Source organism: Cornus florida, unplaced genomic scaffold (genome assembly GCF_030987335.1).
Source record: "Cornus florida cultivar Cherokee Brave unplaced genomic scaffold, ASM3098733v1 CherokeeBrave_3.0.0_Hap2_Chr11, whole genome shotgun sequence".
In the NCBI taxonomy this organism is placed as follows: Eukaryota; Viridiplantae; Streptophyta; class Magnoliopsida; order Cornales; family Cornaceae; genus Cornus; species Cornus florida.
This window is the reverse complement of record NW_026775581.1, coordinates 73822233-73846294: the sequence shown is the minus strand read 5'-3', so window position 1 is coordinate 73846294 and position 24062 is coordinate 73822233. Positions and strand designations below refer to the sequence as shown.

Sequence of the window (24062 nt, the reverse complement as noted above, 5' to 3'; positions counted from 1 at the left end):
AAATATACGATTTATAATAAAATTTCTTATACTCAGTTTAAACTTTTTTTTTTTAATCATAAAAAATACCTTTTTTTTTTTCATACAATATATTCATGAAAAATTAAGAAACTATTTAAATAAAAAATACCTTCATTTTCATGCAATATATTTATGAAAAAAAAATAAAAATTACTTAAATTGTTTTAAAATTTTCTACTGAAGATTTTTATTTAAAAAATTAATATAAAAAATAGAGATAAATTTATGCAAATTTAATGGAGAATATGTCATCAATATAGTATTAGTTCTTTTTTCATAATTTATTTCAATAAGAAAAATAAATTAAGTGTAATTAAAAAAGAAATGGTATTATGGTCATGTAATAAAAAAAGTCTTGGCATTGGGGCATTTTGCAACTGAATGAGATAGTTTGGGGGTATTATGCACAAAATATAGTTCAAGGGGTTCTTTACAAATTCGGATATAGTTCATAATTTTTTTGCACTTACCCTATTTTTTTGGTTATAATATGGGTAAAAATGGTAATACATACAAAATCAACTAATCCAACTTTTACTTGTGAGGGTCTTCAAATTTTTTAAAATTTATATCATTCCATCAAATAATGGCCTGGAAGGCCATAGTCAAACTGCATTGTGTAAATTTTAAAATTTTGTAAAAAATAAATCTACAATTTTAAATATACTCAGTACTAGCATAAGTGCATGACCCTTCCGAAGGCACTATCGTGTGACCAAATTTTAAATTTTGGTAAAATGGAATTTTTTTTTATATATATATATATTTTTAAGAAAAAAATGTTAGATATTAAATAGATAGATACTTAAGACTCCAAAGTTTATTGGAGACATTATGCAATAAGATTTCAAACTTAAAAAAAAAAAAAAAAGGAAAAAAAAATACTAATAAGATACCAAAGTGAAGCCCAAAAATAGGAATAAATTAAGAGAGAGAGAGAGAATAAACCCAAATTCAAACTCCCGAAATAACAAAATTGGGGTTAGGGCTCTAGCATCTACTGGACTCATTCTACGCTCACTTTTCTGCAACTAAGGCTTGGATCAGTAACTCTAAGCTTTGGATCAATCATTCTAAGCTCTCAAATTCAAATAGCCCTAATTGAAACTGGTACTACAAGAACTATTCCTTTTCATTTCTTAATTTTTGCAGTGAGAAGAGGATGTTTTATAGTTCTCTCTCTTTATATGTATGTATGTCTATATATTTGTGTGCGCATATATGCGTTGATATGAATTGTACATCAATGATGTTCAGTGACGGTTATCTTTAATTTGGGAACTCCGAACAGGTTGCTTCTGGTGTCATGTTATTTAATAACGTTGTTGTTGTTGATTATGTAGTTTTTAGCCTGATATATATGCACTGAAGATTATCAACATTATGGAATAGTGCAGGAACTTGAACAAGTTGATGATAGGCCGTTCACAGAAATGGGAGAAGTGGTAAGGATTGACAACCTTCTTATGCTCATTTTTCTTTGAAGAAATGTCAAATGTATGGTTTATAGTTGGTTTTTCACTACCTTTAGTGTTTTGATCTGTACATGTGGTGTATTGGGCTCTCATCTGAGATAATAAACCTATGGAAAGGGAAAACTTGCAGAGATTATTCTTCTCTGTCCTTAGGGATCTTTTGTAGTTGTGAGTGAAATTATATTTGAAAAACAGTTAGAACACAATCCTATTATTCTTCTTGGATTTATAAATTTTATTCTACCAATGCATGCACATTAAATTAAAAGGTAAATGGAAGAATATGGTGTAAGTTGTTATTATATATTTTTTCCATTGGCAAGAAACTCACGCACCCATTTGCCCCCTACTAGGGCTCGAACCTTCACTGTACTTTTGGGGACGTAGAGTAAATACCACTAAGGCTACAACCTTTTGGTGAATCTGGTGTAATTGTAAACAAGAAACAAGAGTTCATGTAGAAGGAGTAGTTGAAATGAGGATGTTGGAATGAATGTAGGATTTGGGGTAAGACCAAGGGTGGCAATTCATGTTTCTGCAATGTATTCATGTCGAATTATGACATAGGTATATTGCTATATTTGTTGACACTATTTTTTTTTTGATAAGTAAAAATATATTAGAAAAGTGTTCAAAAGGGGAACGCGTCCCTAATACACAAAAACGAAAGACCTAAGGACCAACAGAGTCCAATAGATCAAATAAATCATCAATCGAGGAGCAAGCGCTGCCTCTTACATAACAGAAAAGAGAACGAAGGATATGAGATTTTAATTTTGCAAGAGACGATTCCTTTCCTTCAAAATTTCTGTTATTTCTCTCTCTCCAATTGCACCACTAGAAACAGTGTGGGACGATCCTCCAAAAATCACGAGCATGACTAGTAACAGGGCATCTTCTCCAAGCGTTAATAAATTGGATATAGTGCTTAGGCAGTACCCACTGAACGCCAAATATACTAAAAATGAGATTCCAATAATCAGACGCCACAGGACAATGCATAAGAATGTGGTCCACGCACTCTCCTTCTGTTTTACATAGGCAACACCAGTTAACAATGGTACTGCCTTGCTTGCGGAAATTATACAATGGCTATATTGGTTGACACTATTAAACAGGTAATACAACATGACCTGTGTAATTTGTTTAAAATAATCAGTCAAGACCTAACATGACATGACAAGACACATTTAATTGAAATTCCATACTATTAGGATTGTTTCAGACACGAGCTCGACACGTTCATTTGACATGTTTAGTTATTGGGGTGTAATCGAGTTATAAACGGGTTAGGCAGGTCAAGCACTCACACAGCATAGCTTAATTATCGTGTTTATTGGGGTTGACATGATTATAAGCCAAATTCAAACCCACTAATCCCATGTTGTGTTCAAGTCATGTTAGCATATCGTGCCAAATATTGGCTCCCCTAGTTAAGACAAAATATAGAGCGAGGAATAAATACGATATTAGGAATGTAGAGGTAGCACCAATAATGAGACAGTGACTAAGTTGATTCAGATGCTGAAATGCTATATCAGATCTCATAATGATGACACGAAAACACATGCACACAACATGCATAGTATATATGTATATGCATTATAATAAGTCCTTTCATATATATACATATTATCAAAAACAGAAACATGAATATTAGTTATTCAACATAGTTGGTTGGAAGAGTCTGGCAGAAACCTATGGTAAGTTGTAGGAAATTTTGAATGGATAAATGAACTACTCAAGCAAAGACGAGTGCAAAACAATCTTTTTTCTCTACGAGTTACTATGTTATTAGTCAAATGCGCGCTACAACTAACAGCCAGCTGAAACTAGTATAATTTTTTTTTTGATAAGTAATAATGAATTAAAAAAGGCATTCAAAAGGGGAATGCGTCCCTTTAACATTAGTGGAACCGGGGGCTAAGGCCCCAAAGAATCCAAAAAATTAATTAAATCATCAGAAGAGGAGCAAGAACTCCTCTTCACATAACTAAAGAGAGAACGAATAAAAACAAGTTTCAGCGTCACTGTAGACGACTCATTCCCTTTGAACATTCTACTATTTATCTCCTTCCAGTTGCACTACCAGACGCAATGTGGGATAGTTCTCCAATAATCGTGTACACCCCTACTCACACAACATCCTCTCCAAGCATGAATCAATTCCTTAGAAGAACGTGGCATTACCCAACACAATAAGAATTGAAAATTAATATTTTAAATATTCTTTCTGCTGTATGTGTCATTGAAATAAAGTGGAAATGTTAATTAATTGAAGATACCTTCATGTACAACATCTATTCAAGGAGTGGTACCAAGTTTAAAAAAAAGCTTTGAGTGGGGATGTATCAAACTAAAAATTTTCTTTGATGTTTGGGTAAGATGTAACAAATGAGAAAAGGGTTTGGGTAATTGGAAAGATACGCTTCTCTCATAAAGAATGAGGCTAGAAAGGAAAATGGTTAAGAAAATGCAGCCATTTTTTAAGCATTTCACAGCCTTTACTTTATTCTCTTACAATTTTGGAGCTTATGGAATTGAGAAGAGGAAAGTTTGGACTTAAAAAATGTGTTCCCTTAAACCCTTTCAGAATAATGCCAAAAAGAATGAGGCCTTTATGAATTTCATTTTTATTATAATTTATTTTTTATGCTTGTAATTTGAGTTAGGTGGAAACCCTAGAACATATGTAATTTGCAAATCATTTTAGCTCGCATTCTTCTGCAAATCCTGGAAATTAAAATATTTTCGTATATCTTCTTTATCATAAATGCTTAACATTTGTTTTTATTGGTGAATGGCGTTATGCACTTTATTATTATTTTATAGTTTTATCTTTATGCATTGTGCTTGGTTATTGTCTCCCTCCTCCCGTCCCTAGCTATGTTTCTCTCTAATGCAGCCCGAGTCCGACACTCCGCTCTTCTGGTGATTTGTTGAGTAAGGAGGAGGATATTAGAAGAGGGATTGCTCATTCTATCAACAGTTGTATATGGAGAGCTCACATTGGAGACCTTTGCTTAATGGTTTGAAGTTTGAGAGCATTTCAGAAGAAGATAGAGATTAGTTGGAAAGACTATTTTTAGAAGATGAGGTGGTAATGGCCTTGGAAAATTGTAATGGGGATAAGGCCCTGTGCCCGAATGGCTTTACCATGGTATTCTTCTAACAGAATATGGAGGTGGTTAGGAAAGAAGTGATGGACACTATTAGTTTTTTTCATGTGCATGGTTAATTTGAGAAGAGTATGAACACTTAATCCATTGCTCTCATCCTTAAAAAGGGTAGTGTTATAGAAGCCAAGGATTTTAGGCTTGTCAGTTTGGTGAGTAGCATGTACAAGCTAATAGCTAAAGTCATTGCCTTGTGGTTAAGAAAAGTTATTAACGGTGTGCTATGAAGCACGGATACGGATACGGGACATGGGTACGACACGACACGGATACAGCGACACGACAAATTTCAAAAAAATAGGACACAGCATAGTTGTTAAAGGCGCCGAAGGCGCGCGCCTGAGGCGCAAGGCGCCTCTAGGCGCCATCTCAGCGCCTTTAGTGACTTAAGGCGCAGGGAGTAAAGAAGGCGTGCGCCTTTACCAAACAGGCGCCAGGTCCCAAAGGCGCGCCTGCTTGCAAAATGCAATTTTTTTTATTGGTTTAGTTCTGTTTGTTTATTTTTTTTATGTATTGTTATATTATCATTATTTATATTATATTATTAGTTAATTGAATAGAAAACCTACAAGTTACATTGTTACAACATAAAAAACAAAAAAAAGAAAAGAGAACAAAAAGCAAAGGAAAGAAGACAGACTCAACAGAGGCAGCGACGACTTGGACTCTCGGTCTCGGAAGTCAGATCTGCCGGATTTGTGTCGGATCTGCGTCTGCGACTCTGCCGGTAAGTTCTCTAACTTCTCCTTCTCTCTCTTCTTCTTCTCTCCTTCTTCTCTCGTCCTCTTCTCAGATTTGCTTCTTCTCTTCTCTTCTGCGACTCTGCAGATATTTTATTTCTTCTTTTCTTCTTTTTCTTTTCTTCTTCTTCTTTTCTTCTCTCTCTCGGCCGAGTCGAGTTTGGCAGATTTTTTATTTTATTTTTCTTCTTTTTATTTTTTTATTTATCTTTATTTTATTATTTTATTTTTTTTCTCGAGTCTGGACTCTAGACTGTCTACAGCTCTTCTTTTTATTTGAAAGAGTTTAGTTTGTTTGTAGAGTTGGAGTTGTTATTTAAGGTGGTCGGGTTTTTTTTTTTTTTTTTTTTTTTCAGTTATCTGTGTTTGTTATGTACTATAACTATTGTTCTTTATTTCATACTACGTGGCAATAAAAAGATCGTTGTTTGCGTTTTGTATATACAATTTTGTGCATGTGGGTATCAGAAAGATGTTGGACTTTAAGGTGAAGACAAAATTTGATCTTTCTCCATCATACATAACCTTCTGCATGATTTTGGGCACAATAAGATTAATGCAAGTAGACACTTTGAATTGGTAATAATGACAGCAAAATGCAGTAACATTATAATTGGACTTTACTTGGTTTTGGCATCTTTATAATTGGACTTTACTTGGTAATAATGACAGCAAAATGCAGTAACATTATGATTTTGGGCACAATAAGATTAATGCAAGTAGACACTTTGAATTGGACTTTACTTGGTTTTGGCATTTTATGTTGAATATTTAACTTAAGTAATTCATTTAGTTGACTTTTACATCTTTATATATACTATTGCATCTTTAATACTTTATTGGGTGGGTTTTGTTTTTTTTTTTTTCAACGTGCGCCTTGCTTCAGTCGGGCGCGCGCCTCGCCTTGCGCCTCGCCTTGCGCCTCAGGCTCCAGGAGGCATTTGCGCTTTTGTGCGCCTTGAGCCTTTAACAACTATGGGACACAGACATGGCGGAGATACGCCTATAAAATTATATATATATATATATATATATATAATTATATATTCAAAATATAATTACTAGAATCTTGTACAGATAAATAAAACAACAATAAAGAACAGAATCAATTTCAATAATTTCATCTCTGTTATAAGAAAAATATAGACAAGACAAAACAGAAAATAAATGAAAAATAAAGTTGATCCAAATTCCAAACGAAGATGTGCAGAAGAGACATAGCTATAATGAACTAAATATGTATATGAATAAACATATATACTTTCAGTCTTTCACAAAGTTTTGTTTATGTAACTTGAATATATATATATATATATATATATATATCTTGTTCATGAAGAGAGATAATTGAAGAAGAGGAGAGACTGAGAGGAGTGAGAGAAAATAAATTTTGTCTCACAAAAGTGTCGGACCGTGTGTCAGAGACTCGGACACGCGTGTCCAATAAAAAATAATATTTGGAGACTTTACAGAAGTGTCGGATACGTGTTTGAGCCTCGGACACGGGTGTCGATGTCCGAAAAGTATCCGACACTGATATGGGGCCCCTGGGAGGAGTGTCCGTGCTTTATAGACGGTGTGATATCAAAGTCTCAAATTGCTGGAATCAGTGCTAATTGCTAGTGAGTGTGTGGATTTGGGATCAGTAGTGGGTTAATGGGGGATAGTATGCGAATTGGATATCGAGAAGGTATATATGACTTTGTGAATTTGAACTTTTTGATGTGGAGGAGGTGGATTCGGTTATGCATTTCCACTGTGAAATAGTCATTTTTGGATATCGAGAAGGTATATGACTTTGTGAATTTGAACTTTTTGATGTGGAGGAGGTGGATTCGGTTATGCATTTCCACTGTGAAATAGTCAGGTGAATGAGTCCCCAACAGGATTCTGTTATGCATTTCCACTGTGAAATAGTCATTTGGTTATTGCATTTTATTTAAAAAAAAGAAAAAGAAATAGTTATTCGGTTTTGTTTATCATTGTGATGGAGGCGTTTAGCAGATTGATAAGTAGAGCTGAAGCATTGGAATATATTAGTGGTTTTAGGGTTGGCAGGTTTACTTATTAAGGAGACTAATGGAAAGACAGCTAGAGAAGAAGAGAGATCTCCATATTGTTTTTTTTTTATATTTTTTTATTTGGAGAAAGCATAGAGTACCTAGAGACCTAATATGGAGGGTTTTAGAAAAGAAAGGAGTCACAAAGGGATACATTTACACAATAAAGGACATGTATGATGGTCGTGTTACTATAGTTAGAACGCTTGTAGGGGAAACAAGTGAATTCTCAATTACTGTAGGCATATACCAAGGGTCAGTTTTAAGTCCATACCTTTTTACCTTGGTTATGGATGAGTTGACAAGACACCTCCAAGATGAGATTTTGTGCTGTATGTTATTTGCCGATGATATTGTTTTAGTTGATGAGACTAGAGGAGGAGTTAATGACAAATTAGAGGTTTGGAGAGAAGCTTTAGAACTAAAAGGGTTTAAGATAAGTTGAAATAAAACTGAATATATTGAGTGTAACTTTAAGTTGAAGTAAAACTGAATATATTGAGTGTAACTTTGACAAATTAGAGGTTCCGGTAGGGGAGGTAGGTGGGATTGCTTTCTTGGCTTAAATTCTGGGATTGTTGGGGCCTTTCTTTTGACTTATTTGGGCCTGCCCATGGGGGCTTGGGGCTTCAGGAGGCTGTCTTCTTGGGATCCAGTTGTGGAGTGGTTTGAGAGGAGCCTTGCAAGTTGGAAGAAGTAACAGAGCCTCAACAATAGAAGGCTTCCTTTCGTCTCCTATCTCTCGTCAAAGATCATGTGATTGTGCAGTTATGCTTCGAATGCTTCACCATAGAATAGATTAAAAGGTGGTGTGATTCCGGAGTCTATTATCGTGGAGGATAGTCAGCGAGCTTTTCGCATCTCTCTCACAGAGGAAATCGCCCCTTCTATTGAGCCGATCTCTAAGTTTCGTGCTAGATCTGGTATTTCCAATTCTTCGGAGGTGACGACTAAAGGGGCTCTTTCGTCTCACAGATCAGCTTTCGGTGGTGGGCGTGAACCGGTGATTCCTAGGAAGACTCTACAAAGTCGCCGGATTCAGGGACAGGGACGAGTGCATTTCCACGCGCTGGAGACGAGTAGAAAGGAACACCTGGTAAGTGGGACACGTGGTTGGAGGATGTTTCCCCCCCGTTGTGAGTAGAATCCAGCTAAGGGTGCACATGCCTTGGCACGTGAGGTGGTCGGGAATTTAAATTCCTCTCTTGACGGATCTAGTTGGAAAGGGCTTAACCAACGTGGGCTTGTGAAGGGTGCCTTGAAGGCTGATGGCAGGGTTGGGCATTTTAGGCCCAATTCGGTTGGGTGCTCATCTTCTTATGGATCTGGGCTTGAAGGTTCGCGGGCCATGAATAGGGATGGACAGGTCAGGTCCAATCTTAAGCCTCTCTCTTCTTCTCGGGCTTCTCTTGCTAAGCCCAATTTTTCTAGCTTTAGAGAAGTTGCATGGGGTCCAAATAGAAGCCTCTCGATTTCAATTAATGGGATGCAGCCTAAGCCATTTTCTATAACGGCTTCTAGAGGCGATTCTCACATTTTAGTTGCTCCGAAGCAACCGAAGAATGATGCGAGACACTGGAATCAGGTGGAAAAGGAGAATTGGGTCTCTGTGAGTTCGAAGATGATGAAGGGTCCTGGTCCACGAACGAAGACTTTCAGGCATGGTGCTTGTTGTTAGAAATTGTTATCTGGAAACAGATTTGGTTTGCTCCACTCATGCCCTTCTTGTGAGGACGAGACTCGCAGCTGTGCCACCCTGGAGAAGATGGACTAGAAAGGATAAGCAAAATGGGTCGCCCACTACACTCCTGAACCGAGTAAACCCCCCCCCCCCCCCCCCCCCCCCCCTTCTTGCTCTCGTAATTCTTCCTTTTCTCAGTCTTCTCTCTCCTCTCATTCTTGTGGGTTGAGGAGGAAGGAGGTGGGGAATGAATTTGCTGGTTTGTCACGGAGGCTCTCACCAGTGGCTGAGGTGGGAAATGAGACTGTTGTTACGGCTGCTATGGGGTGTGAGTCTTTTGGACCGTTAGAAAGGGATGGGACGGTCGGTTTGGTTGTGGATGGGGGTTCAGATTGTGCTAGCGAAGGGCCGGAGGATTCTTGCTCGGAACTTTCCTCTTCTTCTCATCAGAGGGTTAAGTCTGGATGTGACATGGGGGGTTTGGTCAAGCCTCAGCTGGATTTGTGTCTCCTTAAGGGGGATGAATTGGTGCCATGACAATCAGTTTGTGAGCCTGACTTGATGACTGTTTGCGTGGGAAAGGATATCCGTATTGTTCTTAATGAGGAATCAGCCTCTCTGTTGGTGAAGGAGTTACAGAATCATAGACGCCTGACTGATGTGCCTTCGTGTGATTCAACATCCCTTTCTCATGATAGTGTGGTGGATAGTGGTGCTGAATGGGAGACCTGTGCGGATGTGATTGAGGAGAGCAAAAATGGGGAGGCTAATAAGAACTGGGAGGATCAGAGTTGGTCCTTAGATATGGTTTTGTGGGAGGAGGACAGCTTTTCGGATTTGGGTTTGGTTAACCCTTTGGCAGTTGTTCATCCGGAGGGGGTGGCCATTGATCTTGTTAGGGAGGAGTGTGATGAACTTGGCAAGGACTGGGTTTTGAATAACATTGGTCCCACAAGTGATTTGCTGGGTGTTTCTTGCAATGGCAACCGGGAGAAGGCTTTAGCTATTCTTCAAGCTACGGCGGAGGGGAAAGAAGGGAAGATGATTCAGTTTTCTAGGAGGAGGAGAAAGAAGACTCAACCCTCTTGGAAAGGGGAGAGGGCGCTGCGTAATCTCTGTTGTGATGTGAATTTTGATGGGGCTTTTGTGGAGGAGAAGGTGAAGGGGGGTGTTATGAAGGGAGGGAGGGGTAAGGGGGTGAAGGGCGCTATTGTTTTTCCATGAAGCTTCGACTATTATCCTGGAATGTCCGTGGCCTCAATGACCCGGGCAAGAGAAAGGTGGTGAAGAGGGCGGTGAGGAAATGGGGGGTTCATTTGGTGTCTCTCCAAGAAACGAAGATTGATTCTATGACTGACAGAGTTGTCAAGAGCCTTTGGGGTAGTAGATTCGTTGAGTGGGAGGCGCTTGATTCAGTTGGGACTTCCGAAGGTATTCTTTTGATGTGGGATAGGAGATGGATGGATAAGGTAGATGTGTGTAGGGGGATGTTCTCTTTGTCATGTGCCTTTGTGTTGGAAGAGGATGGCTTTCCTTGTGCTTTTTCAGGTGTCTACGGGCCGGTGGATGATTGTGAGAGGCCTATGCTGTGGGAGGAGCTTAGTGCGGTTCAGGAGATGTGGTCTCTTCCTTGGTGTGTGGCAGGTGACTTTAATGTGATTAGATCCCCGATGGAGAGGTCTACAGGTGGGTCATGGACTCCGGCTATGAGGCTTTTCTCGGAGTTCATCAATGATCATCAACTTATTGATCTCCCTTTGGAGGGAGCTACTTTTACTTGGTCTTGTGGTAGGGAGATGCCTACTTTTTCACGCCTAGATAGATTCTTGATCTCCGGTGAGTGGGATGAGCAGTTTCCGGATGCAGTTCAGGCTGCGTTGGCTAGGGTGACGTCGGATCACATTCCTTTGGTTTTGGATTGTGGAGATTTGAGCCCTCGTCGTACTCCGTTCAGATTTGAAAATATGTGGCTTAGAGCGGCGGACTTTCAGGGTTTGGTGCGGACTTGGTGGGAGGAGGACATGGTGGTGGGTACTTCGAGTTTTATCCTTGCAGGAAAGCTTCGTATTCTGAAAGATAAAATTAAAATCCGGAATAAGGAGGTGTTCGGCAATCTGGAGTGGAGGAAAAATAGGGCCCTCGCTGATATTGCAGAGTTTGATCGTTTGGATGCGGCGGGAGGTCTTGACGACTCTCAACGGTCTTGGAGAGCAGCTTGTCAGGCTGAATGTGCTGAGATTGCGGTGATGGAGGAGATCTCGTGGAGACAGAAATCTCGGGCTTTGTGGCTCAAAGATACTAAGTTTTTTCATCGAACGGCTAATGCACATGGGAGGGGCAATCATATTGGTTAGATTCGGGTGGATGGTTCGCTGTTGACTTCCGATGAGGAGGTGCGAACGGGGATTGTTTCTTTTTATCAGAGGTTATATACTGAGCCTCTCCATTGGAGGCCAAGACTTGATGGTCTTCATTTTGACTCTATTTCAGTGGAGGATAGGGATGGGCTGGAGAGATCGTTTACGGAGGAGGAGGTCCTGATGGCTTTGAAGAGTTGTAATGGTGATAAAGCTCCAGGCCCGGATGGTTTCACTATGAGTTTTCTACTAGAAAGTTGGGAGGTGGTCAAACAAGAGATTATGGGCACTTTCCATGAGTTTCATTCCACTGGGAAGTTCGAAAAGTCGCTGAATGCTTCTTTTATTGCTTTGATTCCAAAGAAAGGGGGAGCTTCTGACATTAAGGACTTTCGTCCTATCAGTTTGATTGGGTGTTTGTATAAGCTCATCGCTAAAGTCTTGGCCTCCAGATTGAGGGGGGTTTTGGAAGGTGTTGTTTCAGAGTCTCAAAACGCATTTATTGGAGGCAGACAGATTCTAGATTCCGTTCTTATTGCCAGTGAATGTGTGGATTTTAGGCTTCGTAGTGGTGTTCCTGGAGTTTTGTGTAAGCTGGATATTGAGAAAGCCTATGATCATGTTTGCTGGAATTTCTTGTTCTATTTGCTTGAGAGGATGGGTTTCGATGAGAGATGGAGGAAATGGATTGTTACTTGCGTTTCGTCAGTCAGATTCTCGGTGCTGGTTAATATTCCCCTTCGGGGTTTTTTGGTAATTCTTGTGGTTTGAGGCAAGGGGACCCCCTCTCCCCTTTCTTGTTCATTATTGTTATGGAGGCTCTTAGTAGGCTGATGAGTAGGCTGATGAGGAGGGCTGTTTCATTGGGGTTGTTTCGGGGTTTCAAGATAGGTCCTGAGGCAGTTCATTAATTGGAGATTTCTCACTTGCTGTTCGCGGATGATATATTGGTTTTTTGTGAGGCAGAGGCGTCCCAATTGAGATATTTGAGATGTGTCCTGGTCTGTTTTCAGGTTGTTTCTGGTTTGAGAATCAACGTGAGCAAGAGTGTGCTTGTCCCTGTGGGGGAGGTTCAGGAGGTGAATTCCCTGGCAGCTGTTCTTGGATGTTGGATGGGTTCCTTCCCTATCTCTTATCTGGGTTTGCCCCTGGGGGTCTCCTCAAGAAGGGCGGGCTGTTGGGATCCAATTATTGAGCACTTCGAGAGAAGGTTGGCTGGATAGAAAAAACAATATCTCTCGAAGGGAGGAAAAGTTACTCTGGTGAAGAGTGTCTTGTCCAGCCTACCAACTTATTTCCTCTCCCTGTTCCAGATTCCTACTTCTGTTGTCAGGAGACTTGAGATGATTCAACGTAACTTTCTTTGGGGTGGTAGGGGGGAGGAGTTTAAGTATCATCTTGTTCGGTGGGAGCAGGTTTGCAAGCCGTTTAAGTCAGGAGGCCTTGGGATTCGGAGGTTGGTCCCTTTCAATAGGGCCCTTCTTGGCAAATGGCTTATGGAGGTTTGGCAGTGAAAGACATAGACTTTGGAGGGAGATCGTTGCTTGCAGGTTTGGGGAGGATAGAGGGGGTTGGTCTGCTAGACAGGCTAGATCTGCTATTGGCTTTGGTGTGTGGCAATCTATTGGGAAGGGTTGGGATGAGTTTTCTAAGCATATTAGATTCAGAGTTCGAGAAGGGCGGAGTGTACAATTTTGGGAGGATCCTTGGTGCGAGGAACGTCCTTTGTGTCAACAGTTTCCAAGGTTGTTCAGGATTGCTGTGGATTGCCATGCTTTGGTTGCTGACTGCTATCGCCTTGATAGCGGTAGGTTTTCTTGGGATATTCGGTTCCGGCGAGCTTTCCAGAATTGGGAGCTGGATGATGTCACTGCTTTTTTGGATCTTTTGTATCGTCAGGAGGTGGAAGGCACGGGGGCGGACCTTTTGACTTGGGTGCCTTCTTCGCTGGGGACTTTCCAGGTCCGTTCTTTCTTCTTCTGTCTTTCCAGTTTTCAGTCTCCCTCTTATCCATGGAAAACGGTTTGGCATTCGAAGGCTCCTCTTAGGGTCGCTTTTTTTGCTTGGACTGCTGCTTGGGGCAAGATCCTGATTCTGGACAATTTGAGGAAGAGGAGACAGGTCATTGTTAATCGGTGTTGTCTGTGTATGACCGATGGAGAGTCTGTGGACCACCTTCTTTTGCACTGCCCAGTGGCCTATGACTGTTGGAGTCTTATGTTGGGTCTTTTTGGCGTTCAGTGGGTTATGCCTCGGACCTCACGAGGTCTTATCGATATTTGGAGGGGACAGATGGTGGGGGCTTGAGTTTGTGACTTTTGGAGGGCGACTTCCCTATGCATTTGGTGCTGTCTATGGAAAGAGCGTAATAGAAGATCCTTTGCTGGGGAGGAATTAGCCATTGGGGCTCTTAAGTATTTTATTATTTGTTTTCTTTTTAGTTAGGGCATGGGGAGAGATTGTTCTTTCGTTGAGGAGTTTTTGGGGTCTTTGGATCCCTAGGCTTTTTTGGTCCTTGTTCGTGGTCCTTGTACAGCTCTTGGGATGCGTTCCTCTTTTGAACGCCTTCTAATTCATTTTTACTTATCAAAAAAAAAAAAAAAAAAAGAGGCCACATAACTCTAATTAAGAGTACCCTTTCAAGTCTTCCAATTTGTTTTCTTTCACCGTTTCAAATTCCTCCTCTGTTATGAAAAGGATTGAGAAACTGCAAAGAAAATTTTTTGTGGGGTGGCATGAGGAATGAATTTAAGTTCTATCCAATGAATTGGGAGAATGCGTGCTGCCGTATCCGGCTAGGTGGTTTGGGTGATAGGAGGATTGATTTGTTTAATAAAGCTTTGTTGGCTAAATGGCTTGGGCAGTTTGGGGTAGAGAGGAACAGTTTATGGAGGAGGGTTGTAAAGAGTAAAGTTGGGGAGGTTAGGGGTGGACGGAGTAGGTGGTGAGTTATTCAGCGAGGATTGAATTTTGAGAATTCATTTGGAAGCGCTGGAACGAATTTTTGAAGCTTGTTTGGTTCAAGGTGAGGAGTGGGATGCATATTTGGTTTTGGGAGGGCTCTTGGTGTGGGGATAGATCACTTGCATACACTTTCTTGAGGTTATTTAGGATTGCAGTGGATAAACAAATTACTTTCATCGTCTTGATAATGGGAGGGTGACTTGATATGTGCAGATTAGGAGTTGGAGGATATTTTCGAGTTTGTCGCTTTACTTTATCAAAAGAATGTGGATGGGAGGGGTTTGATGAGTGGTATTGAGTGGGTTCCAGTCATTGGGGTTTTGAGGTGCCATCATTATATTAGAGTCTTTTGGATGCTCGGGGGCCCTCTTTCCCTTGGAAGGCAATGTGGTGCACCAAAACTCCTCTAAAGGTGAGAAGGTAGTTTTCAGGGGGATTTTAATTATTGGTAATCTGAGGACGAGGGATCGGATTGTTGTGTACTAGTGTTGTTATCTGCAAAAGGGATGAGGAGTCAGTGAATCATCTCTTTTCGCATTTGCCTATGGCTAGGGATGTTTGGGCTGTGCGTTTTGCTATTTGTGCTATTTATTGGGTTATGCCGGATTCCAAAATGGGTATGCTTGAGGCTTGGAGAGGTTGTATAGTTGGCAGTTAAGTCCGAGATACCTGAATGGTAGCTCCCTATGCTTGGGGTGGGGTTTGTGGTGTGAGAGAAATTGGAGATCCTTTGATGGGGATGAGGCTCTATTTGGGTGTTAAAATACTCCATCTTGAGTTCTCTATATTTTGTGTGTCAAAGGGTGGTGTTGTAAATTTAAAGAGGAATTTGTAGATTTTGTGGATAGTTTGCGAGCTTAGTGGGCCCTTTGTTTGCCTTTTGTGCAGTTGTATTAGGGCGCGTTCTGCTCCCCTTTTGAGTGCTTTCTAATGAAATTTTTACTTATCAAAGAAAAATAAGTACTATATCTGTTATAACCTTATCATGGCTAATTTTTTTTAATTTCATTTCTTTCTTTTTTCCATGATTGTAATTAATATACCTTTTTGTGTGACAGAATTTTATACAGGAGGAGGATGCACGATTGGAGACTACACGGGCTAGATGTACTTTTTTAGTTTTTTCTTATATCTTTTCTCATTTTTAGATCAAACTTGTTTTTCCTTTCTTCATCCTTGCGATGTTCAAGAGAAATGAAGTTGCTTTTTTTCCTAGCAGTTTCAAATGTACTCAAAAGGCATGGAGAATTAACAGAGCGTCTTTCCAGGTACACTTTTGGAAACTACTAATGCGTATTTCTCGGTGTAGCTACATCACATGTTCTGTGGAGTCTCTAGGAACCCTTCTGGAACCTTTTTCTATTTTTATTTTATTTTATTTTATTTTTGTGCTTCTTAAGCCATTGAAGTGTAAAGTTTTAAGCATTCATGCTTAAATGACTGTAGAATGTGAAACTTTCATGTAGAAGGATTTCCCAGAAGGGTCATAATGCTTATTTATGTATGTGTGTGTGTGAGTTTCTTTCCAGACCTTTTTAAAATTTGTGTGCTGGTTCTGTAGTACTCATGGTTGCATTGGTTTAATGACATAAGTCACGTATCAAAACATTGGTTTTCTGACACAAGTTTTCTATATAAACTGGGTGGTCAGAAGAGTGTATGAATTTTGAGAATTAATGCCTAAATGACAAAAAGGGTTTCCTGGAAGGGTTATAACTTTTATATATCTTTTTCACATATTTAAAATCTATGTGCTGGTTCTGCAATACCCATGTTTGCCTTAGTTTATTGACACAACTTGTTTTCCCTCATAATGTGGGCGGTCAGAGGATTTTAAAGAAACTGAATTTCGTTAATTATCAATATGCTAACCTGTATTCAGTTTAGCACAGATAGCAAAGGTATTACTCGTTAGTCTGCAGATTTATATAGAAAACCATTCCCCCAAAAACAGTGTTTCTTATAACAAGGAATAATTTAATAGCTGTCAGTATGTATCTATGCCTTGATCAATGTAGAATTATCACATATCACTCCATCATCCCATGGTCCACAAGGCATGTCCTAAGAACTTTATTTCATATAATGATAATTTATTGATTTGCTGCACATGGGTTGTAGTAATCGTATTGTATGGGTCTCAATTGTGTGTAATTTTGTTCTTGGGTTTTCATTATGGTCTTTAGTAGTTCAAGTATAGTCTTACAATTCAAAGATTGTAATTTCTAAATTTTCTAATTCTTGTCTTAGTAATAAGAGACAACTAACAATATAACCAACAATTTGTAAATATTTATGTGCTTTATTAATTCAAGGGTGTTCATTTAGAATGTTGAAGATTGTGATGTATGATGCAACCAAACTTTAGGGGTTAAGCTAAAGTATATTAGGTGCGAATGTGCGATTCGGTGAAATTCCTAGAAAACTACGATTTTATTTAATCACCATCCATGTCATTTTTTTTTCATTCGTCGAAAGGAAAAAACCCCTCATTTCCCCAGCCATTTTTAGTTAGCATTATACACTTCGTTTCTTCTTCTTTAAAATTCCATCAATGATCTGAAATCCTCATGGCATCATATCGTGGTATGAAATGACTATAAATTGAAGATTAATTCATTTTTGATCAGTAAGATTTTATTTAAAGGTGCTCAAGAGGGGAGCACTCCCAAGAGAATTCACAAAAAAGCCGAAAATGGCCAATGGAATGAATGAAGAAGTAGAATCTACATGTTGAAATGTTCAGAGCGTGGATTGTTAAACCTCACTTTATGAATTGAGGGTGGATCTTCTTGTTGTGCTTATTCGTTCTTGGTACACAGAAGTGGTAACCCTCATGGAAGTGTGACCTAGGGTATCATAAACACAGGTTCTCAATGAATAAGACTCCACTTTACTAGACTCGTTGAAGGAGATGGCATCGAATAGACGAACTTCCTGAGTTATTATCATTTCTCTGTTCTCCTTCGGTAGTTGATGGTAGGGGGAGGGTGTGAAACCTATTTGCCGGTAAGGTGGCTATGTTAGAATCAGTATCTATGTCTTTCTTAGAAGTAGCTGGTAAGGTTTCTCTCCCGCAATAGAATGAAACCTATTAGTGCTATGATATTTCTAACCTTCACATGAAATGTTATTATTCTGAAGATGCATCGCTTGTGTCTATCGAACCCTGGATGCTAATGTATTGGTGGAAGCAGTCTTCCTGCAGTCCAACGGCGTGAAATACTGGCAAAAACATGATATTCACATAAGCTCTTCCGAGATGGTCCTTTTCATTTTGCGCAGGCACATGTGATTCAGTTACTTCCTAAAAGTGGTTTCTAGGTCTCATTAGCTACTTTTGTAGACTTCCATCCTATGTAGCTGTTGATTTCGTAATAGCAATTTATCTTCTGGTCCTGGACCTCTCTCTCTAGCCTCGGACAGTGTTGAATCATGAATGAACACTGAACTATTCTCACAGTCAACTGGTGTTGTCTGTGTAAAAATTATTTGATGGAGAGTCCGTGGATCACCTTCTTCTGCATTGCGCCATGGCTCACGATTGCTGGAGTCTTATCTTTGGTCTGTTTAGCATTCAGTGCGTTATGCCTCGGTCCCCAAGGGATTTGATTGACGTTGGGAGGGGCTACAGTGTGGGGCCCATGCTCATGATTTTTGGAGGGCGACCCCCTTTTGTGTTTGGTGGTGTGTTTGGAAAGCGCAGAATAGAAGATCTCTTGATGGGGAGGAATCCTTCATTGGGACGCTGAAATTTTCTATTATTAGTTCTCTTGTTAGTTGGGTGATGGGGAGAAATTGTTTATCTTTAGATGAAATCGTGGATATTTGGGTTCTTTGGGTCCATATGACTCCCTCTTTGGCTTCGGCCTTGTATAGCTCTTGGGATGCGTTCCCCTTTTGAACGTTTTCTAATACCTTTTATTTATCCAAAAAAAAAAAAAGAAACAGCGAACTATTCTACTTCTCTCCTTTAACTAGTTCCTTGTTTCCTTGACGAGGTAACGTAACTTTAATTTTGGTAGGTATACTGATGTTTGTTAGCAGTTGTACTTACAGAATTATGAGAGTGGAGGGAAATGAGAGAGTGGATATTTATAGAGTGTGCGAAATTAAATTACTAAAGATGGTGTCACGACTCCCTTTGCATTTCAGCCCCAGGATACCCAAAGTACCATCTTTTCTGATTTAGAAGGTGGTAAGACCCTTGTGAAGTTCCCCAACAGCATAGAGCTTGGGAAGCTCGAACCCTGTCAAGATCCGAACAACAAGGAGCACTCAACCACTAGTCCACTCTACTCAAGCAGTTGTTCTTCAGGCAGATGGACTAATCGCTATCCCAGGCTAAGCAAATATTGTCTTCCCCAAAGTTCACACAGTTGAGAACCAAATTTTAACGGATTGGACAACTCTCTGTTTCTTACATTTACCGTTGATGAAACAAATCCATCCTCATTTCCTTAATAGTTCTTACTTTCTTAAGGACATCGATATTCATCGTTCTTTTGTCATAATCAGAAAATGGTCAGACATCACACATCACTCTTTTTTGTTGTGGAAGAGGGGGGTGGGGAAGGGGGGCTAGCATCTCTTTATCATGGTAACCTATTCGCTTGACCAAGGTATGATTATGAATGAGTAATGACCTTGCACCCCTTCATGTACTAATTTTCTCATTAGGGGGACAATTTAATCTCCCCTCATCCCAACTTCTCTTTTCTTCCCTTTGAGGTTCTCAGAAATGTGGAAGAGCAATGCCTCATTCAAGGGAACTTAAACAACTAGAAACCCACCTTCGACCACTTCTTCGTCTTCTTCTTTTTCTTTTGATATTAGTTTAGAAGGTATTTAATTGTTTTCTCAGTTCTTTTGCATGGTTATCAAAATCGCGATCCATATGGTAGGATTGCGTGGTCCTAACTTATCAAAACGATTTGAATTGCATGAAATCACAAAGAGGTAGGATCGTGCAAGTATGAAAAAAACTGATAATATGTTTTTTTTTTTTTTTTTTACATATATTTTTATATGGCACTTGAATATGTTGATCGACTTTAAACCTTTTAGAAAAAAAATGTTGGTTGTTATGGCTCATGTAATTGATATTTAGTAGAGTGTATTACAAAAGTTTCTTGGTTTGTTTCATTGAATAGTATACATTTAATAAGGAAAAATTAAAATAGAGCTAAACGTACATTTCATATAAAACCTTACTTGAAAATTATGTAATGTTAGAGTTCTACTTCTACCTTTTGGGCTACATTGTTATATTCAAGAGGTTGAGGTAGCAGCAGAGTTCTCACTGACTTGATTCTGTAACCGATTCACTGTAGCTGCTCTGGTAGCTGGTCTCGGGCAAGTACTGGCTTGCTTGTGTATAAATGCATTTTGAAATATGTTTGTATAATGTTTATATTTTTTATGGGTTTTAAAATTGTTATCTAACAATTACTGGAATTCTTTATTTATAATATATTTTTAGCGTTCTTCTCATTTTGTAGGATCTTATGATCCTCGTTCCGATCCCTACAATCCGGTCCTATGGTCTCGAAGCAGTCTAACTTAGGATCCCGATCGTAACAACCTTGGTTTTATGCGATACTTGTTATCAAATCAGAGTAGTGTAGATTTTTTAAATTTCTTCCAACTTCTTTTCCCTTAACCTGTTGCTCTCTCTATTTTTCTTTTTGGCCTGCAAACTTAGCTTGGAGCTACTGGGTTTGCTTGGAGACCTCCTGTGGGATGTTTTTTTTTTGGATAAGTAAAATTCATATAAAGACGCTTAAGCGGAAAGAGCATCCGATGAAGACACTATAATCTCAATCTATCCACAAAATCCACAATCTGCTCCATAGTTTTACAATAAAACCCATTAACACAACATCCCCCGACCCACAAAAAAAAAGAAAAGAAGAATGGATCCACTAAGGACCTCCTATTCTTCTCCCTCCACAAACCCACCACAAACATAGAGGAGCTGCCCCCCAAGCCTCTCGGGCTTGTGTCCCCACTAAACATCCCCGCCAAGCCTCAAGCATGCTATTCGTCGATCCCTTGACGACCCAATGAACACCAAGCACTGCAATAAGCATCGGCCAACCATCCCCATTCCACTGGGCAATGTAATAGAAGATGGTTCACTGACTCCTCACCTCTCTTGCACATGCAGCACCAATTTTTTATAATCTGAAGCTTCCTTCTTTTATTTATTTATGATAAGTCTTCCTTCTTAGGTTGTCAATTGTCAAAATCTTTCCTAGGGCTACCGTCCAACTGAAGAAAGCCACCTTCAATGGAGCTTTGGTATGCCAGACTGCTTTCCTGTGAGATGTTTTATAGGACTGATAGCTTTATGACCACCTCAACCTACATTCTGTAAAATCTCAGCTGCAACAAATTTCTTCATTTTTTATTCCTGTCTTGATCAGTCATGAATGTCTTCCATATAGCTCTTTCCAAGTTTCCATGCAGTTATTGAAATTTAGTTTCAATCTTGATAAACTGTATCAATTGCAACAAAATATTGCCTTTTCCAGAGTGCTCACTTGTCAGATTTATATCACTTGCAATCGTATTATAAATTACTGAAGCAAGTGTAGTGTGGGAGGTTTAGAATTAATCTGAATACACTGTAAAAGTGCAGACTTGTATAAACTATAAAGCATTCACAAAATCACTGACTTGTATAAAGCATCCATAAATTTTATCATCCTTAGGTTAACTAATTCTGAATAAATTATGTATTAACCTGTAAAATAAGATGCACACTGATTCGAGATTATTTCAGCCATGATGTTGAATCTGTTTCGTTAAAATATGATGCACCTTATTTTTTTCCCGTACATGTTTAATTCTGATGTACATGTTTTGTGGCTGTAGTTGTCTGAGATTTTGATTTCAGTTATATATGACTGCTATGATCTTTTAGGGTAAAATTCTAAAAGTGATTGATTCCAATAGGGATTCTGACAAGACAATTTTTGAGCGTTTACAAAAGGAATTTGAAGCTGCACGTGCTTCTCAAACTCAAGGTACTTTTAAACATAAGCTTTGATAGTTTTGTTGTCCAAGATTTTTGCTTTATATTTCTGAACGATGGTTGTTTGTATTAAACTTTGCTTCTGTTTTCCTTTTCATCTTCTTATACTTGCACATTTAGTTGCATCAAAATATTGAGCCTTCTGTAATATCCTTACTTGTTTTCCTCTCTTCCTTTCATATTGGTTATAAATCCTCCCTGACAATTGATAATCGATCTGTGTCATTTGTGGTATGTGTGGAACTGTGACACTTGCAGCCACTTCTTATAATTGTCTCATCTTGTCTTTGACTTGCACTTTCAGCTTACTAAATATCAATTGGGGAAGTTGGTTGCGTCTAGGGATGTAATATTCCTCCTTGAAACATAATTAATGTTGTTTGGTTCTAGTGGAAGCCAAGACCCTTTAGGTTGTGCTATATTGACTATTATTTGGGTCACTTGGATTGAAAGGAATTCTAGTCTTTTTAAGTGGTTTGACTCTATCGAAGAGGACTTGCGAGGTAGGGTGCTCATTAACTTTTTTGTGGGTTTTGGTTACTAGAGCATTTGGGTAATTGCCCTTGGGTGTGACAACAAGTAACTGGAGGATTGTGATGTCTTCTTGTCTTAACAGTCTTACCTTTTCAGCTCTCTCAAAATGGGTTCTATTCCATATATGCCATGGTTCCTTGGCCTTCATTAAAAAAGATGAAGGGCGTACAAGTGTATATAGGTATCAACTTTGCTGGAATACTTTTAGCAGAGAAAAAGTTCCCTTTAAATAAAAAATTGTGTCGTATAGGTTGAGCTTTCATTCACTGTTCAAGAATTATTGTTTAGAGTCTTTAGACAATCTACGTATGTAGACCAAATGTTATTTAGTCATAGTAGTTAGTGGAACAAAGGAGGAGTTTTAGAGTCGGATCTAAGCGGCATTGAGAGGGAAGTAGATATCAAATGTGAATCATTTTTTTTTATATTTTTAAATCTCGCTTGAGCATTAGTCACTGAAGGATCTTCGCTTGAAAGAAAGAGAACACGTGTTCACTTTATCTTGATCCTTGTTGTGTGAAAGGGAGGCTATATTGGAGTTGCATGGCCCTCTTGATATGACAAATTGTTTCAATGATTATGCTTCTATTATATACATCTTTTTCATTTCGCTAAAAATCAATTTTATGGTATAGAAGTGTATGACCTTCCCTCCCCCCTCTATTATTATTTATATATAATAATGTATTATATTATTATTTTTTGATGTATCCCTACCGCGTCCGCGCCCGTGTCCATGTCCTATTTTTCTGACACTTGTCATATCGTCTTGTCTATATCATGTCATATGTCCGTTTCCATACTTCTTAAGTGGAGGTTGAAGGGAGACTTATTTTTTGGGGCTGAGCCATCAACGACTTCTAAGTGCTAAGGAACAGTCTTAGGTAGACCGTTCCCATGTGTGTAGGCTTCCCCATAGGTAATGGAAGTGTGCAAAGGTTTCATGGAGCCAAGCAAAGAATCGTCATTGAGCACAAAGGTAGATGGGAGCTTGACTGTAAGACCACATATTGGACTGAAGTTGGCTGGTGACTACCATCTAGGACATACTATTCAGGTAATGGACAAAGGATCCACTTATAACTTTCCAACTAGTTGCCTAGATAGCTTCAAGGGTAAAGTACCTTTTTTTTTTTTTTTTTTGATAAGTAAAATCAAATTAAAGCACTCAGAAGGGGAGCGGAACCCAAAAGGAATACAAAAGCCCACAAAGGGCCACTAAGCCTGCAAAGAGGCCAGGAAATCAACAATCTCCTCTAAAGATCTATGATCTCTCCCTACTTATCAAAAAAAAAAAGATCTATGATCTCTCCTTGAAACCCAACAAAAAAGAGTAGAAAGAATAGAAAACTTAAGCAAAGTACATTGACCTCACCGTGTTTTGGCATAAGTACATACGGATAAAAGTTCTTGATATTTTGTAGTCAACACCCACTGTGGTTTCTAATGGAAGTGTATGAGAAAAATTAGGTGTGGCTTCCATTAGTGAGAAAACAAGTGACTAGAGTTAGATGGTATGGACAAATATAAACGAATCAGTAGATGCACTAGTTAGAAGAGAAATATTAGTTGTCATAGAAGGTAAGAGACAGAGGCCGACCACAATTAACGTGTAATGAAGTTATTAGGAACGATTTTAAGAAGTTAAATATAATCGGTGAAATGAAGTACAATAGAAAAGAATGGAACAAGAGAATTCATGCGGCCAAGTCTATTCGTATGGGATGAAGGCAAGGATGATGATTATACAAGAAGAGTGAGAGATAGATGGCAATGTAATAGAAAGGATTGAAGCATAGTGGTCAAAATGGACAAGCTAGTGGTATTCTATGTGACAAACCAATACCAAATAAGCTAAAAGGAAAATTTTATTATTTCTATAGCACAGTTATTAGGCCAACTATATCATATGGAATAAAACATTCGATGCTAAAATAGAAACAAGAACGTGTAGTTGAAATGTCAATGTTAAGATGGATTATAGAAGTGACCAGAAAAGATGGGATTAATAATTA

At 38.9% G+C, this 24062-nt stretch overlaps 1 protein-coding gene across 3 annotated transcripts in view; it reads left to right on the top strand.

Moving 5' to 3' along the window:
- Nucleotides 1-944: 944 nt before the first annotated feature.
- LOC132287013 (uncharacterized) overlaps nt 945-24062 on the top strand; it is a 35272-nt gene continuing 12154 nt past the window's right edge. Inside the window, exons 1-5 of one of the 3 annotated variants that reach the window (XM_059789473.1) lie at nt 945-1131; nt 1419-1466; nt 15533-15581; nt 15694-15742; nt 21435-21505. In XM_059789473.1, the coding sequence (XP_059645456.1) occupies nt 1455-1466; nt 15533-15581; nt 15694-15742; nt 21435-21505 (181 nt within the window). In that variant the 5' untranslated portion in view covers nt 945-1131; nt 1419-1454. Of the gene's footprint in view, nt 1132-1364; nt 1467-15532; nt 15582-15693; nt 15743-21434; nt 21506-24062 lie in introns of all 3 variants that reach the window. The other 2 variants (XM_059789472.1, XM_059789474.1) reach the window with 2 other exon arrangements.